The sequence below is a fragment of the Nannospalax galili genome, unplaced genomic scaffold, assembly GCF_000622305.1.
Source record: "Nannospalax galili isolate Female #2095 unplaced genomic scaffold, S.galili_v1.0 scaffold657, whole genome shotgun sequence".
NCBI classification, from domain to species: domain Eukaryota; kingdom Metazoa; phylum Chordata; class Mammalia; order Rodentia; family Spalacidae; genus Nannospalax; species Nannospalax galili.
The window spans coordinates 541,948-560,596 of record NW_008339927.1 but is presented as its reverse complement, the minus strand read 5'-3'; the positions used below and the strand labels follow the sequence as shown (position 1 = coordinate 560,596).

The 18,649-nt window shown below is 41.6% G+C and overlaps 1 protein-coding gene across 1 annotated transcript in view; it reads left to right on the top strand.

The window, feature by feature from the left end:
- Positions 1 to 18,649, top strand: part of Ush2a (usherin) — an 828,188-nt gene that overhangs the window by 365,850 nt on the left and 443,689 nt on the right. Inside the window, 2 exon segments of the mRNA XM_008834819.2 lie at positions 5,884 to 5,997; positions 7,994 to 8,134. Coding sequence (XP_008833041.1) covers positions 5,884 to 5,997; positions 7,994 to 8,134 — 255 coding nt within the window.

Below are 18,649 nucleotides of genomic sequence, written 5' to 3'. Positions count from 1 at the left end.
TCCCCCCGGAATTTAGCCCCCTTCTCCTCTGGGGGTTTTTTTTTTTTTTTTTTTTATTCTGTTTTGGAGTTTTCCTTTCTCAGTGTTATTTTTTTTAAATATTTTATTATAATTTTTTATGTGTTGAAGTGTATTGCCTGCATGTGTGTAAATGCACCCGTGTCGTGCAATGCCCTCGGAGGTCAGATGAAGATGTTAGATTCCCCTGGAACTAGAGTTACAGACAGTCGTTGGGTGCTAGGAATCGAACCCAGTTTCCTCTGCAAGAGCCGCCAGTGCTCTAACTGCTGAGCCATCTCTTCAGCCCCTCTCTCAGTGTTTATTACTGTCTCATGAGTTTGAAAAGGGAAACACGAACACTTTGATAAGTGGCCTGACAGGTGATCTAGTTTCTCTCCAGATTCTGAAAACCTCAAGACTTTTCTGGGAAACAGAATACAATTGAGTAAACCTTTCTGCCAATGTATAAAACTAGAGGAAGTATTTTGCAGGGAGGGGTGTGACTTCAATGGCTAGCCTTCAAGTTTTTCTTTAATTAAATATAGGCCTCCTGCAACCTTAGAATAGAGTGTACACCTTACAAATGTTCCTGCCTACATCTTTTAAGGACTTTAAGGAAACGTTCCTGCTGTAATGATGAGGTCTCTAAAGAGGAGGATTTAGCAGAGGAATTTCATGATGCACGTAGGTCCTGGTTAGCCTTGTCCACTTGGCACAGACTGGGGCCATCAGAGAGGGAAGCCTCCATTGAGGAGTAGCTGAAATCAGATTGGCCCATGGGAATGTCTGTGGAGATTTTCTTGATTTTTAATTGATGCAGGAGGGGGCAGCCCAATGTGGTGGCATCATCCCAAGCTAGGTGGTCCTGGGCTGTATAAGAAAGCAAGCTCAGCTGGAGCCTGGGAGCCAGACAGCAGCCCTCCTCTGTGGTTTTTGCTTTTAGTTCTTGCTTGCTGCCCTGTCCTGACTTCCTTCCCACCTGGACTGTGACTTGTAAGTGGAAATAAACCCTTTCCTCTTTTCAGCTGTTTTTAGTGTTGCTGTTTATCACAGCAACAGTCCCACACTAGAGCAACACAGATACAAAGTAACTCCTTCAGAGGAAGCGAGCTAGGCTGAGTCAAACTTTGATTCTCACCTATGATCAGATTGAACCCATCCTCATCCTTCTTGGGGAACATGAATGCCTTTCCTGATGAGCTGATAGAAATGTTGCAATCCTACTGTGGTATGAAGTTATGATTTGAGAAGAACTATCTCAGTTAAGGAGTCTGTGAGGCCAGGCTTGTAACAGGAATTGATTCTGTATTTCTCAGTGATGATGATACCAAAATCCCTGACAAATATTCCTGTTAAGGGTTTTGCATCACCACCCTGGGCACAGCCAGTGTGCCTTTTCCAAGTCCGTATCTCTGTGCTTCAACTAACAACGTCTATCTGTGAGAGACACTGATTTTTCATATGCCACATGCTTTATGTGATACACAACGGGAACCTCATGCCCCAGCTTGCCTCTCTTAAGATGGCATTAAATGTTTCATTCTCTGGGTGCTGGTTCATTTCATGTCGGCCTGGCATCAACTAATCCAGCCATGTATATTTTCCCATACAGACATTTGCAGTACATCCCATTTCCCAACAGAAAAGATAAGCCGAAGACTCTGAAAGGCTACAGTGAGCAAAACGTATTTTATGATGAATCATTCATTTTGAGGCTAGAGTTTAGATAACATAGTAGAGGGATTAAGAAATGGGAAAATGGGGGCTGGGGAGATGGGTTAGTGGGAGCACAAGTGTGAGGACCTGAGTTCAAATCCTTACCTCCCAGCTAAATGCCAGGTGGGTGTAGCAAGGCCACTTGTAATCCCAGTGCTCAAGAGGTGGAAATGGGATCCTGGGTAACAAGCTGGTGGGCTAGACTAGGATCAGCAAGATCTGGGCTCAAGTAAGAGACCCTGCCTCAAAACACATGGTGGACGGTGACAGAGGAAGACACCGGACATGAACCTCTGGTCTACACATACACACATGTGCACATGTATCCATGCACAGACGTGTGAACACATGTACACAGTCGCACATACTCCAAATAAACATGCAAAAACAAATATAGGGAAATGGGGCTGGAGAGATTGGTCAGCAGGTAAGAACATGTACTGCTCTTGCAAAGGTCCATTTACTTCTCAGCACCCAAGTTGGGCAACTCACAACCAACTGTAACTCCAGTTCCTAGGGATCCCATGCTTTTTTTCTGGCCTTCACTGACACCTATATTTACATGCACATACCCACACACAGACACACAGACACACAAAATTAAAAAGAAATATTTGTTTTAGTTGGGAAATAAAACAGCAGAGGTTCACTTCAGTGTTACACTTGCATAGCACACTCATAGTAAGTCCTAAGTCTGTCATAATCACAGGAAAAAAAGACAGACAAGTGAAGTCTGTGAAATGGCTCAAGATGTTGCGTATAGCTTGAAGCATATTGAGTCCTATGCGCCTGTGAGACAACAGGTGAGGGGCTCTGAGAAGTCTGCAGAGATTCAGAGGATCTGAGCTTCTAGGCTTGATAAGCTAGCGAGGTTCAGAAAAAGAAAGATGCTCGAGGATCAAATATGTAACTACTTAAAGGACTCTCGGTATCTGGTGTGAATCAAGGAAAGAAAGGAGCCCTGGGAAATTAGGACAGCTGGGGGACCTGGCAGCGGCACTGCAGGCAGCAGGAAGGACCCCCGGGCCACCAAGTTCAGGAAAGACTGAGACTCTTCACTTGGTTTGGTATTTAAGGGAGAACTAATCATCTTTGAAAGATAAAGGTCACTTAGAGGCCATGGAGGCAGGAGCTGGCTGCAATCATAGCATGAGTTTTACTGATAGCACTCAACAACAGACCCCTCTGCTTCCACAGCTCTGGGCTGAGGGGGTGCTCTATTCATAAACTTAATTCTCGATAGTAACCCTTTGGAAGGATCTTGCACTACCCCACTTCCCAGATAACTCCTGACGCCTCTCCTTCAAGATAAGAGCTTATTATCCAAGTAGATATGAGAAGAAGAAAGTACAGAGGTCTGAACAGTCTGCCCAGGTGTTGTATGACACAATCCTGGAGAGACACAAACAAGTCTACTCCGGATAGGGGTGACAGACCAAAGTGAGGATGCACCAAAATTTAACTCAATGAACCAATGAGGTTTTGGAGGGTTATCTACAGGATTATGGGTGGGGGGTTATGTGCAGACACATAAGTGCATCACCAAAGCCCACCCCAGTATGGGTAACAGCTCAGGAAAGCTGGAATCCTGAGCTCACTGCACAACCCGGAGGCAGCTGGTCAAGCTGGAGTGTCCTTTCCAGGTGGCTCGGCTGGATGAGCTTCATCCAGGCAGCTGGGCTGGCCTCTGTCTCTTCCTGGTGGTTGGGCTGGCCAAAGAGCATCTCCCAGCAGGCTTCAGGGTTTATACTTGGGGAAGGAGGAGCTAGTGAATATGGTCAGTTTCAGGAACTTCCTGAAACCGTTGAGTTGTTCACTCCCTGAACTTAAGGAGCTTCCCTGCAGGATGGAATGTTTCACCTCCCTTTTGCTACCCTGTTTTTTACGTCCCTTTGAAACATTCTCTTGTCTACCCAGCTTTCCTTCCAATGGACATTTTTATTTTGGAGGACATTGCTCAGAACCCCAGGCCTGCACAGCACACAAGCACAGCAGCCTGAGCACTTTTGCTACTGTTTAATCATTATGGATGAATATGTGATCATATTCATGGTAGCCTGGGTGGGAGGAGAGGTCACTTCGTTCAAACACTGATCTTAGAACACAGGCCATGGACTGGGATGTGGAAGAGGAATGGGAGTCCCAGTGACAGCACTGAGGGAAAGAGGGGCTGTGACAGAGGAGTTCCAAATTAGAAAGAGCCTGGCATGCAATGGTCAAATCTGTGTGTCTGTGGATGAGCTCACTGACTCGCTGTCTTCTTTGGCCACAAGGTGAGAGGAGGGCTCCAAGTGGATGGGTGTTTTCTTGTAGACTCATGGTAGGGAGGTACCTGGGGCCTGTCAGATGAAGAGTGGAAGACAGCAACAGGGATCAGGGGCAAGGAGGAGGGGCCAAAGCAAACCAGGGCTTGTGGACTTTGCACATTCCCACTGCTCTTTCCAGTCACTAAAATTTCTAGTGGGAGGTGATAGAGAGGCATCTCGCATGGAAGTGGTAGATGAGAATTCCCACTGGGAAGCCTGTGCCCTCTGTACAGTTTTCCCTGCAGCTGCGCCAGCAGGCTTGACTAGCCGTGACCACCTGGTTCTCTGTTGCGTGGTTGCTCTCTGCTGTCCTTGGTGTCATAAAGCAGGAAAATTCCCTCCCTCACCAAATAGCAGGGTTGGGTGCTGTATATTGGGATGTTGGTTTTCTTGTTTGTTTTGTTCTGAAATTAAAAGTATGCAAAATATGGAAGATGCAGTTTTTATTTAAAAATTTTCTATTGGAGAGGTAAATACAGACGCATCTATATTGAAATCTGTGTTTGAATTGGGCTGGGGGTATGATTCGGTCAGTAAAACAATGCTTGCTAGGCCAACATGAGGACTTGAACTTGATACCTAGTACCCGTGTAAGAAATCTGGGCACACTGGCAAGTATTTGTCATCCCAGTGCTTGGAAGACAGAGACAGGAGGATTCTTGGGGCTCACAGGCCTAACTGGTGACATCCAGGTAAAAGTGAAAGACACTTTCTCAATAAACAAGACAGGACCTGAGGAAGGCGCCCAAGGTTGACGTGTGACCTCCACAAGCCATGTGGACATGAATACACACACACACACACACACACACACAGCACATGTACACATGTGGACATGAATACATACACACACATAGCATTTTAAGGCCCTCTATTTGAAACAGTCACTGATATGGATACCTTAAAATAGTAAAATATTCTCTAGGCTAAGAAAGGTTTAATTGATGAGGGATCCAGAAGTGGGATTATCTTTTCATGAGAATGACGATGACTGTCATCTGGATTAAACATTTCTCTGTGAACGTTCAGGAGGAAAAAGTGAAAAGAGAACCAGACACACAAATTACATATTTTGGTGGTACTTGAATTCATAGGATTCACTAAGTCAAACATTCTGCCTTGGTTATGAACACCAATACATAAAGCCCGCTTTCGTCCCTGTGGGTTCTTTGAGTTGCTGGGAAGTCCTCGGTACATGCTGCAGAGCCACGTTAATTCACTGCCTCGGGTGGCAGACCTCCATTTCAGACAGGTGTGTTAATTAAATAAACTAATAATTTTGCAGGTAGAAGTACAAAAGCGTAATTACCTAATTTGCTGATTGTTCCACTGTGTTCATTTGCATAGTTGTACCTGCCATGCAAACAAATGCTTTGTATATGTGTATCCTACCGGTGACATAATGCGCCCCTCCTGGGAAGAGCCATCTCCTAAAGTGGGTTAACAGACACTGAATAGGGGTCCTTGGGTAACTATGGTTGAAAAATGCTAGGTGCAAGCTGATTGAATTGTTTTGTTTCTGTGGGAAGTCCGGGTCCCAGAATGAGGAAATATGCATCTTAACTATGAGATACAGAGGGCTTTGAGTCATAAACATTAAATACTGTTTTAGAGCTAGGGTAGCAAAGAGTGGGCATCCCATTTTTGCTGCGAGTTACCCCAACTACAGAAACAAATAAAAAGAGAAGCTTGTATTTTGTTCTGTCTGTCTTTGTATCACTGTGTCTCTCTCCATCTGATCAGTCTCTGTCTCCCTGAATCTGGTTTTCTCTCTCTGTTTCCCTCAAACACGCATACACACACTTCTTTGTTGCTGCCTCTTGCAGTAAACAGAGAAACCCTTTGTGCCCCTTTATTCTAGGCATACTGACAGGCCTGCCACCCTTCCATAGCTATGCACTAACCCTGACTGCTTGTTCTCTGGCGGGCTGTACGGAGCGCTCACGTGCATTGAACATCTCTACTCCACAAGAAGGTAAAGTAATTTCAAAGGTCTTGACTTCCACATTTCAGTCATGAATAATAAAACAGGAGACGAGCTAAATGCTGCGAGGCCATTTGCTGGAAAACCCCGACCTAATTTGATGACAAAGTGCAATGCCAGGCCATAATTGCTCCATTTTTTGGGGGGTGCGAAAATGAATCAAACTCCATAGCCTTTAATGACATGCATCTTTAATAGCTGTAATGCAGATTAATGGGCTTTTTAATTGCTGTTACATTGTTCATGCAAGAGCCTTGTCATTAATATGAAGCATCTGAAAGATTAATGCAAGCTTCCTCATTTTACTATGGCTCAGAAGTAAATCTAGAGACAGACTGACTAAAAAGAATTGATTGTATGGCACAGTATGAAATTGAGAATCAAATGGTTGATTTCCATGGTCTCTTTTAACTGCGAGACAGCAGCTCTGGCCACAATTATTTTGGAGGGATGGACGCTCCACATGCCAATCAGGCCCGATTAATCGGTGCTCAGTCCCTTCCGGCTTGAGTCTCACTTTTGTTGTGCTTGGAGCTTTCAAACTGTTGGCATAAATTAATGTTTCAGAAAGCATGCATTAAGAAGGCAGGGGGAAAGAGAAAATATTTTAGGACTCCAAACAGGAAAGCCTTGCTCAAGCATGAGAACAGATTGCTTCAAGGAAAAACAGTTCTCGAAACACCAGAAGCATTGCTAGTGTGTATTTCTATCTCCTGGGCAAGAGGAATTGAATCCTGCCTAGCTGGAGCATTGTCTAGGAGATTTAAAGGCTTGATCTTTAGGGGAAAGATTTAACTAGTGACTGTCTCTGTCTCTGTCTCTGTCTCTCTCTCTCTCATTCTCTGTCTCTCCAGGATGCATGTTTCCCCCACTCCTCTTTTTTTTCCTTTCCCTTCTTTCTTTTCAAAAGCACCATCTGCACAGGTCGTATGAGAGAGAGAGAAAGAGAGAGAGAGAGAGAGAGAGAGAGAGAGAGAGAGAGAGAGAGAGAGAGAGAGAGCCATATCATGACAAGCTGATAAGATACAGGATTTGGTAAAATCCATCTTGTCATGCTTTACTCTGTTTCATGCCTGATCTAACCAGAGCCCATGCCTCCAGCTATGCCATCAACAACACACCATCAATGGCATACCATAGCATTTCTCCTCTTTGTCTCCATCTAGTCTAGTGAAACGGCATTGTTTCTCATGATGTGCCATGTGTCTTCTGGGGTACGTGACCATCACCCCCGTTTACGCACACATCCACTAAGCTTGATCTGAGCAGCCTGGCATTATGTCCTCTGCACTGACTTCATTCTCAGTCTGGATTTTGCATTGTAACCTCCTCCCTGTCCACAGCCATGCCCCCAGTGGTACCTGACCCATTGGGTTCAGTTCCTTTATCGTCATTTGTGCAATTCACAAACCTGTAACTTTCCCCAAAGGTTACCCCTAATTCTACAGAATGACTGGTCAGTTTTTTTAAATGTTTAATTTCTATGACTTGAATTCATTGAGCAGTCCATAAATACATCTTTTTAAAATTACAATTTAGATTTAATACATAATTGCTTGAATTGCCCAGTTCCTGGCCAGTTCTGTATTATGCAGTTTTTAAAACATGTCGACCATGAACTGCTCACCAGTGTGGCCCATTTCAAGTGCTGCGCTCCTCTGGCTCGGGTACTCTGTTTAATCCTCTTTAACAGGCTCAGCCCCACCAGCACTCAATGGGTTAACAATACCTTTGATGAAGCAACACAAATGTCAGTCAAGTGAACTGGAGTAAGTACTCCCCATCCATCACAGATGCAAATTCTCATAAATTCAGGACAGTTATTTAGCACTGTTCCTAAAGCAATTACTGACAAGCTGCCTACGAATCAGGAGAACTTCCATGCATGGGACTGCGGGCTTAGCCCATGATTTATTGGTTTGGGTCTGAAAAGTTTGACTTAGAAAAGTAAACTAAAATTAGGCTCTCTCCATCTTGCCTCCCACAGCTCCACAAGAGTTTCAGCCTCAAGCAGCCAAAGTTCGTCCTAATTCTTTGTTGCTGTCCTGGGATCCACCCAGACAAGCAGATGCGATCATAACTCACTGCTCTTCATACGTGGATAGGAGGCTGATCCACACAGTCACAGGTGAGACTTCATCATCATCAGTAGTTACACGGGGAGAGAATGGAGACTTCCGTCATTATATCACTATCTTTCTATCTATCATCTGTCATCTATCTACCATCTATCTACCACCTGTCATCAATCATCTATCAATTTCTATCCATCATCTATCAGTCATCTGTCATCCATCAGTCGATTGTCTATTGATGTCTATCCATCATCTATCAATCTATCATTTACCGATCTCTCTATCATCTATCATCTATCAATCTATCCATCTATCTGTCAATCTATCATCCATCTATCATCTATCAATATGTCATCCATCTATTATGTATCATCTATTGATCTCTATCACCTATCTATTAATCTATCATCTATCTAGCCATCTATCTATCAATCTATCATCTAACTATCATCTATCAATCACCAATCTATCCATCTATCATCTATCAATATATATCCATCTATTATCTATCATCTATTGATCTCTATCATCTATCTATTAATCATCTATCTAGCCATCTATCTATCAATCTATCATCTACCTATCATCAGTCATCTATCCATCTATCTGTTATTATCTATCATCTATATCTATCATCTATCAATCTATCCATCTATCAGTCTGTCACCTATCTCTGCTAGATGATCAATGCTTATGTGTATCTGAAATGAGTTTTGAGAAATCAGGTGACTTATTTTTGCCTCCCACTCTCTGTTTTAGCTCCAGATCATAATCATCATATTAGCGTTACACTGAAACAAAAGCTAAAACTAAAAATAAAACATCACTCATGTTGCCTCCTGCTTGAGTGTTGTCAACTGGAGACCTCCCCCCACCCACACAGCTCCTCACCTGTGTGTCTTCACCCTGCACCTCTGTTCCAGTGTAGAACGATGCTCGGGACTAGCCCAGGTAGTCTCAGCACAAACCTTTCTGTCTCCCACAGACTATGTGAGACTGAGACTCAGTGTAACCCCCAAGCACCCAGACGTTGTATGTGAGCCAATGAGTGGGTGGCACCCTTAAACATTGCCATGCTCACCTTAGCTACTCCAAGCCTACTTGCGTGCAAGTCAATGTGGAATGAAGTTTACACCATTTGAGAAGTAATATGCATTATAGGCCCAGATTATAGAATAACACCTAAGTCAAATAAATTGGCAAAAAGCTTTCTACATGCAAAAGGCCTACATCGGATTTCTTGTCTGGTGTTTGTATTGTGCTTATGTCTGTATAATACTTATACAAATTATGTGTTTTATATCATTGTATGTACTGGATCTGACTCAATGGTGACATTATTAACCAAGTCTTGATTTAAAGACTTCCATCTAGAGATACTAAGTTCTTTGTGAAAGGTCAAAAGTTAGAGTGAAAGGTAGACTTAATTATTCATGAGTTCAGGCATTCTTCTGAATGGCAAGTACTAGCATGGTAAAGGGACCCAGTCAGACCCTGCTCGTCCTTCCCTGGTGTTCCTGGCTTCCTGGGGATGCATTTAGACCCCAACACCCACATCATGGTTCATAATCATCTGTAACTCTGGTCCCAGAGGATCAGACAACCATTCCTGGTTTCTGTGGGCACCAGGCACACATGTGGTACACATACCTACATGCAGCAAACACTCATACACATAAAATAAAGATAAATCTTGAAAATACGATTGAGTCAGGCATAGTGGCAACACCTTTAATCCCAGCACTTGGGAGGCAGAGGCAGGTGGATCTCTGTGGGGTCAAAGTCAGTCTTGTCTACATAGTGAGTTCCAGGCCAGATGGGGTTACAGGGAAACCCAATAGTAATAGTAATAATTATGATAATAATAATAATAATAATAATAATAATTTAAAAAACAACAAAAAAAATAAGAAAAAGATTGAGCTGATGACATTTTAGTTTAAATTTACGATACAGAAAATATTTCATAAATAATTAATTACTAAAACACACCAGAGAATTTTATGCACACATTATAACATAAAGCTCATTTTTAGGAGCAAAATATATCATCGTGCATAAAGGGATATCAAATATTTAGCAACAGAAGAGACAGTTCTTGACAGAATACTTTAATTGATCCTTAAGGTATGATGTCAGAGTGCCCTGTATACTTACTGAGTGGCTTCATAGCCCTTCACTGTTTCCCCTGGCCTTTGGTACCTTTTTTTTTCTTTTTGAATGATTCTGTTTTACCCTTCTAAATCTTAAGTGTCAGAGGACATGACCATGTCTGTTTTGTTCATTATTGGTTTTCCAGACCTATCAGTGGGTAATGAAATAGCGGCAAGTCAGAGGGAAGGCCCCCAACTCTCGGTTATAAAGAAAGAAGACAGTAAGGGTTGGGGCTGCAGCTCAGTTGGTAGAGCGCTTGCCTAGCATGCTGATGGCCCTGGGTTCAGCCTCCCAGCATTACATAAACCAGGAGTCCTGCTGCATGCCTACAGTCCCTGCACTCACACTTGGGGTGAAGCAGAAGGATCAGAAGTTCAAAGTCATCCTCAGCTACCCATTGAGTTCAAGGCCAGCCTGGTCTTAATGTGCCCTGTCTCAAAATTAATGAAAAAGTGAAGGAAGAACAGGAGGAGGAGGAAAAGAGGAGGAAGAGGAGGAAGAGGAGGAGGAGATCAAGGAGAGAGGGAGGAAGAGGAAGAAGAGGAGGAGGAAGAGGCATCAAGGGGGGACTCATAGAGGCTAGAAGTGGGGGATTAGGAAATGAAAGTAGTAGGGAAACAACCAGACAAAAAGCAGCTAAGATCCTGGTCCATGCACAAAAACACAGGCTGAATTGCGTCTCATGGGAGTGGCTCAGCTGATGGCCTAGGAGACACTTGACTATTTCCCCAAATGCATATTGTCATCAGGTGACATTTTGAAAAACCAAAAGAAAAGCAGTGTGGGGAGGAGAGGAGTGAAGAATCCACACACATTCCCAGTGCCACCTGAAGATTAGTACTTTGTCCTGGAATTTGGTGGGCTAAAGCACCAGCATTCAGTGTGACTGGGAGAGTGTGATGGAGCCACATGTGTTAGCACACGGGACTAGTACAGCAGGACCCTTAGCATGCTCTTGCTCACCTTCTTCGGCTACAGTGGTGATTCCCTCGGTGCTTCCAGTCTGTGTGTAGGAGTCTAAGAAATTCTGTTTCTAATAACACCCATGGTGGGTTTTTTTTCCCTGTAACTTTTTTACAGGCAGCTGTGGTCTACGTTCCTGAATAGCTTAAGACATGAAGCATGTTAGGACTTTGGTGTTGGTCACTATGGGGAGGAACCAAACCTTGAAATTCAAGTTCAGGTTGAAAGATGGACCTGATTCTCCTCGAGGTGTAGATAGATTAAAAATTTTAAGCAGTAATTGAAGAATAAATATAGTGTACCTCATCCCAAGGCTCATGCTTTTCTTACCTGTGTATTTTATTGAAAATATTTTATTTTTCCTCACAACTCTAGTAGGGAGACAGGAGTCTTATTAAAAAAAAAACAAAAAACCCATGTTGGTCTTCTAAGGCAATGCAATAAAATACCGCAGCCTGGGTGGCTTACACACCTGATACATACCCCTCACAGAGTAGAGGATGGAGTCTGAGGTCAGGTGGTGGCAGGTTTGGTTTCTCCTGAGATGTTTCTCCCCCATTCAGGTGTGTCATCAAGGGGTCTTTCCCCAGTGCCAACATGGCCTTGCTGTCTCTTCTGTTTCCTGTAAAAACATCAGTTATATTGAAGTAAGCCTTCACTTTTACAGCTTCATTCAATAAAGTCCCTGTCTCTACATATAGTCACGTTGGAGGTTACAGTTTCAGTGTCTGGATTTGGGGTGGGGCACAGCTTGGTTAACAACAGTACCCCAAAGCAAGTACAATTAGTACAGCTTCGGTTCTCTTTTGCGGATTCTGAGATTGCACGAGAATTCAATAGAATAGCTTTGAAGATCCCTTTCAGCTCTGAGATTTTCTACCTGTGACATGTACTAAATTAAGGTCACTTTTATCTCCAGTATTATCTGCCCACAGGGCCTCACGAAGACAGATGGGAAGGGAATCTGACTGAAGCCAGCCAGTAAGGAAATGGGGAAGCTGGCCTACCCATGGAGGGGCTGTTGAATCTTACCAAGCACTTGAGCCCAGTGCTAAAGTCCATTGATGTTCACCTACAAACTGCCGATGTCCATCTTCCCTCTCTGTATAACTGTGCTTGTGACCTGCTAAGTGTCCTTTCCAGGTTGAGTGGCTTGTTGGTGAACATCCCTTCACGAGGACATGTGTTTTCAGGAACAGTAGACTAGACGCTCAGGTCAGCTTGGTGGATCTATACAATGTTGAAATGGCTTTTCATAGGCCTAGAAATAGAAGATGTAGTCTTCCGGCTTACAGAGATCATTTAAGATATGTTGAAATTATAAAAGTAATATATGCTTATTGAAGATAATTTAAAATACACTAGCATCTAATACCAGGTTATCACAGCAAACAGAGACAAATTTAGCATTTGATGTCATTCCGTTGTATGTCGTTCATTTCTGCAAAGCTAAGCTATGACTTACGTATAACTGACTATCTTTGTCTACCCCTAAATCTTTCATTTTCTCCCTACAAACATCTCATATCAGTTCATATTATAGGTCATCTAGGTGAGCTATATGAATATACACAGCCATATAAACATTTGTCTTTATCAAAAATATTGTGATAACTATTATATGTAAATCTTAATTTGCCATATTTTTAGAAGGTGAACAGGTGACACAAAGGTAGTTGACATTTTGACAATTTCGTACTGTAAACAAGAAAGTGTGATGATTTTCAGCCCCCAGTGCCCACTCCTGATGACTTTTCTCTTCCTCCCACTTAGCACCCCTCCGACTCGTATCTTTCTCTTTTTAACCTTTATAAACTCTTTGATAGATATTGTCATTTCATCTCTAGAAAAGTTAACAGTAGTGAATGTCATATTTTCAAATCTTTGATAATTTTAGAAATGAAAAATATTTTACCTTTATTTTCATGTATCTCTTATAGTAATAAATACTCTTCTGGGTGATTATTAGGCATCTGTACTTTACTTTGAATCATCTAATTACTCTTGATGAGTAAAGATCTTGATAGAAATGCAGAATGGTTCTGAAACTTCAATAAGATCCATGGCTCATCATGATTCATACTCTGTTTTTTCCTGGTTATAGTCAAGAGCACTTTAAAATTCTTTGCCTTTCGCTACCTCACAAACTTCCTTCATAACCTGATGTAATGTCACTTCCTAAATATTCAAAGTACAGCAATTTTTTGTCCTGCATTTGCCTGTGGCTCCCTTTGAAATCCTCAGGTAGAACCTGCATCCTCCCACAGCGCTTAGTCACAGTGCTGGCAAGGTGGATTCGGGTTAAAGCAAGGTATTTCAATCCTGGAGCCACTTAATGTCTCAGTGTTCTATTTTTTTCTTCTTCCTCTTAAATATGAGGCATTAAAAGTCAAAGGCATTGCTACACCTTGAGTTAGTATAAAATATATTTAAAAATGCCTACAGTTCAAATTTTTGCCTTGCATAGGCCATAAGCTTGTAGTACACTGGGCCAGTCCTGACACTGAATAATGAATCCAGTTAGAGAACCTCCCAAAGGCTGTTGATGTTTGCTATAATAAATAGCACACACTTTAAGTCAAACTTTTTCATTCCATATTCAAAGGTAATGGATTTTTCGTAACCATAGTAACCTTGGTGTATTTCTGGATAAATACATGAGGTATATACATTCTAGTTTTATTTTTGAATATAAACTACCACATTATGTATTACTAATAATATGAAAAATAGGATGTAGGTTAGTGTAATGACAGCTTAAACTAGTATGCATTTTTCTTCTGCAAAAAATAAATATTTATCAAAAGTATAGGTTCAATTAATTTCCCCCCAGTTTTGTGGTATTCGGGTAGAGCCATTTATCTTCTCCTGCAAGATCTCCATTAATCTCATATTTCTGTCCCATAACAGATTTTTAAGAATTTTGAGTTAAAAGCAATTGTGCTTTAAAGCTTATGATTAAAAACATTATGGAAAGATTGAAGAACCACTCTTGACAACTCTCGCAGAGCTACCGTTGAGCCACTTAGGATGTGTGTATGGTGTGCTCATGGATAGGCAGAAAATAGAAGCCCTCAGTGAGACTACCCAGCACACCAGGGCGGTTTCAAAGTTCAAGCTAGATAGCATCCTGATGGATGAAGACTATCCAAGCGGTAGCCAACCAGATCATTCTCATTTTAAATGGGCATCCTACCAGAAACGGGCAATCTTAAAGAAGTGTGGGAGATGTTTCAGACAAGCCTACAAAGTTTGCAGAAACAAGAACTGCGAGGAGGTGGGAATGAGAAGAATAAGGCATGCTTGTCAGATAGTCCCCTGATTTGGACTGCCCAGTGAGGAGAGGAGAGTAGTATCTGAAAACAGTCCTTTTATCACCTCAACTGTCTGTGCTTAGCCCAACCTAAGTTGTTGTTGATAATTTGCAGACTCCCATGGTAATGGGGACCATTGGTTGAACATAAATCCAAGTTCTAGAACCACGGGTAGCACCTTCTGATGGCTGTTCCTTCAGGATTTAGGTATCTCTCCTTAAGACAGAGGAGGCAGAGATTGATGGGTAATAATAGTGTAGTGTGTGTGTGTGTGTGTGTGTGTGTGAGAGAGAGAGAGAGAGAGAGAGAGAGGAGAGAGAGAGACATAGAGATACAAAGACAGAGACATACAGACAGACAGACAGAAAAAGATCCATACAGAAAGAAAGAGACAGAGAAGACACACAGAGACAAAGACAGAGAAACAGACAAAGGTAAGAACCGGAGGATGTCAGGGAGGAGGGGAAAGGACGTAGAGGAAGAGAAAGTCAAACAAAATTCTGATAAGGTCAGATAAGCAGTCAGTATTTATCTCTTTAACCCACTAAAAGTGCTACAACTTTTTTTTTTTTCTTTTTGGTCTGGTCAAGGTCAAAAACAGCAAACTAGAAACACACTGAACCTTCCAAACACTACAGTCTTACCAAAAGAAATTTATTGAAAAAGAAGCTGCATTTATTGTGACACAAAATAAAAAAAAATAAAGTTTCAGTACCTCTAAGTCAAGTGCTATAACGAACCTCCTCAGTACTCTACAAATTTGAGCAAAGCTATGTATATTCATGATCATGGTTTATCATAGACCCTTCGTAACACAATGAAACTTTAGCTTCTTTACTTTTGTATTTTTAACTCCAATTTTTTCCCTTTATTCTTTTCTGTTGGTTTCGTTTTGTTTTGGACAAGTTGAGGTTGGCCTTAAACTCACTATGAAGTTGAGGATGATCTCAAACCCCAGCTACTCCTACGTCCTTCTCCCCATGACTGAGATTATAAGCATGCACAGCCATGCATTATATGTACAGTGCTATGGATCGAGCACAGGACTTGGTGCATGCTAGTTAAGCGTTCTATCAACTGGGCCACATCCTCAGCCCGATTTTTCCAGTCTTGAGCACCACAATGCAGGAGTCCTCTTACATAGCATTACCATGAGGTGTTTTGTTCAAAGGCGTAAGCCCGAGTATGAACAGGCAGGGCAGCTGTAGTTGTTCAGGTAAGACCATGATCTCATCCATGAGTCACTGTATTCCCTTTCTAAAGCCACAGATATATGACATTGCATTATACAAATTTGAAAAGACTTTGAATAAAAGGAAGGAGAAAGGTAAACTATGAAAAGAAGCTAGAGCCTTCAGTGGCTGAGTTCTAAACAACACTCCACAGCGGTTGCTCAGGCGGTAGCTAGATACCTGGGGTTAATGATTTCCTCTCAAGACTCACGTTTACTTAGTCGCACAGAAGTTAAAGGTATGAAGTAACACGAATAGATTGAACACTGTGAGTAATGGGTCATCCTTCCAGACCAGTTGTACAATGCACCAATGTATGAGGAAATAAAATCTGTTTACTTTTGTATTTTAAGATCTGTGCTCATATTAGCATGTGCTGTGTTAACTGTATTGTGGGGTTTTATGCCCTTGAGGTGCAGGGCTGGATTTCAGAGGTGTCCTGGGACTGACGTTCAGTCAGAGCAATGGGGCTCAGTGCAGAAATGTTGATAGGAATGGCCATTCCTTTGAGCCCTTGACAGGCAGAGGTTGTTGCTTATTTTTAACTTAATTTTTAAGTCTTGAAGTGCAATATCTTACAGAAAAGTCAGTAGGTACTAAGGGCACAGGCCGATGAATATTCTTGACCCATTGTCATCTACATAACCATTTCCAAAATCAAGCAACAGCCTATCGGCACCTTACAAACCCCTGATTTCTTATAGTCAGGTCTTGCCCGTTAACAACATAGTTTGGCCATGCACTAAATATGATTGGAAGCAAACAGTAGTATGGGATTTTTTTTCCCACTGGTTGATTTTGAAGACTGTAGGGTAGAGAGTGAATTCGTTGGATAATTTTCATATTATGGTATCTATACACCAGTGCATTCTGCCCTGAGGTGTTTGCTAAAAGAGCATAATTTCTAAAATCCCTACCTACACAGGCGCCAAGGATCCAAGTGCAACTGATTAGGACTAGTAATAATCAGATACATACAGATTAGAGAGGCATGTGCCAACATCTCAGTGTTAGTAGCAAAAACAATGAGTCTTTCTGCAAGGAACAATGTATTCTAAAATAAAATGTAGATCTTTTTTAAAGGTTAAAACCTCATTTAATTTTATGTCTTATAGGGTTTATACTTAGTACAATATTGTATAACTGTAATAATTCAATTGTAAAAAACTCATTCAATTTTATGTCTTACAGGGTTTATACTGAGTTCAATATTAAATGACTGTATTAATTCAACTGTGAACCTAAAAATTATAGCTACCTTTGAAAGAGATGTGTCCTTGCTCTGGAGTGTGTTACTGAATATGTTAAAGCTGTAATGAAATGCTTCTTCTTCTAATCATGTGGTTATTAAATTTTTTTAATTTAAATAAAATAAACATGAAAGTAGGAGAAGAACACGGTGGGTGGTCCAGGGGCAGTAGAGGGAGAAGCAGGATTGGATTTGATCAAGACACACAATATAAGCCGGGCATGGTAGCTCACAACTTTCATCCCAGCAATTGGAAGACAGCTCCTGGTGAGATCAGGGCCAAGGCCAGCCTAGTCTGCACAGTGTAGCTCCAGGCCAGCTGGGGCTATAAGGAGAGTCTGTCTCAAAAGCAACAAACAAAAAAAGAGATACATTTTATACATACATGAAATTGTCAAAGAATAAATTTTAATTTTTTTTTTAAGACAGAAAAGAAAAGGAGGGGAGAAGAAGGAAAGACAGGTCTCTGAGGTTCCGGGGAGCTGAGCTGTCCTCTTTCCCCTTCACTAGGCATGCAGGGTAGTGTTTAAAACCAAGGATTTCAGGACAAGAGGGAAAGTGGGATAGAAGAACATGCTAAACACTATCTCAGAGATGTGACATTCTGGATGAGGGGACTGTACAAGACAGACAACCGAGTTTCTTCAACAGATATGAGAAGAAAAGGAGAAGGAACAAATGAGTAGAAGTCACAGGGGCTGGATCCTCTGGTCTTGGGTGACTTTGAGAAATGCAATTAAATACTTGAACATCAAAAAAAATAAACAAACCCTACCTTCCAGAAAGTCACTGAAGTTTTGTGAAATGAGTATCTACTTTTTTTTCCAGTTCTGATCTAGAAAATAATTCTAGGGACATTTCAGCTCCATAGTCAGAACTTAACCCATTAAATCTCTGGTCTGTGCATGTCAGAAATAGAACCAAGCATACTACTCTAAATGTTCAGTGTTAGAAAGTTGTGAAACATTTGCTTACAATGCCAGAGATAAATACGTAATGTAGAAATGTGTTCAAACATCTAACAGACAGGATATAATACATGTTTTTTTTCAGTGAAATACAGATATATATATATGCATATGTGTGAATGAATGAGTGTATAACGTTTATATATGCTGAGACATACAACAAAGATGTGGGAAGTAGTTATCTCCTAGTAATGGAATTCTAGAACCTTCTTTTCCTTTACTTTTTTCATGCACGCATGGAGCGCATATCACTTGTCTTTCCTTGATCTGTTCTACTTTTACTTTTGTGAGACACGCAGTACCTCTCTAAATCTGGAACTCATTGAAATGACTAGACTAAAAGGCCAGTGCACTTTAGGGACCTGCCTGTCCCCACCCCTGCAGATCTAGAGTTACAGGCACACTGCCAGCCCTACCTCCTTTACATAGGCTCTGGTGATCCAAACTCAGGTCATCATGTCTGTGTGGTAATCACTTTACCAGCCAAGCTGTCTCCCCAGTCTGCTTTCTGGTTCCATAAGAGAATCCTTTCATGATTTAAATTCTCTGCTGTTTGAGTATTAGAAATTAGGTTTTTTTTTCATTTGGAATTTTCCCAGTTTTAATGTACTTGATAAAACTGGTATGTGATGGCTAATCCTGGGTGTCAATTTGACTGGATCTGGGATTAACTGAAATTAGAGAGTTA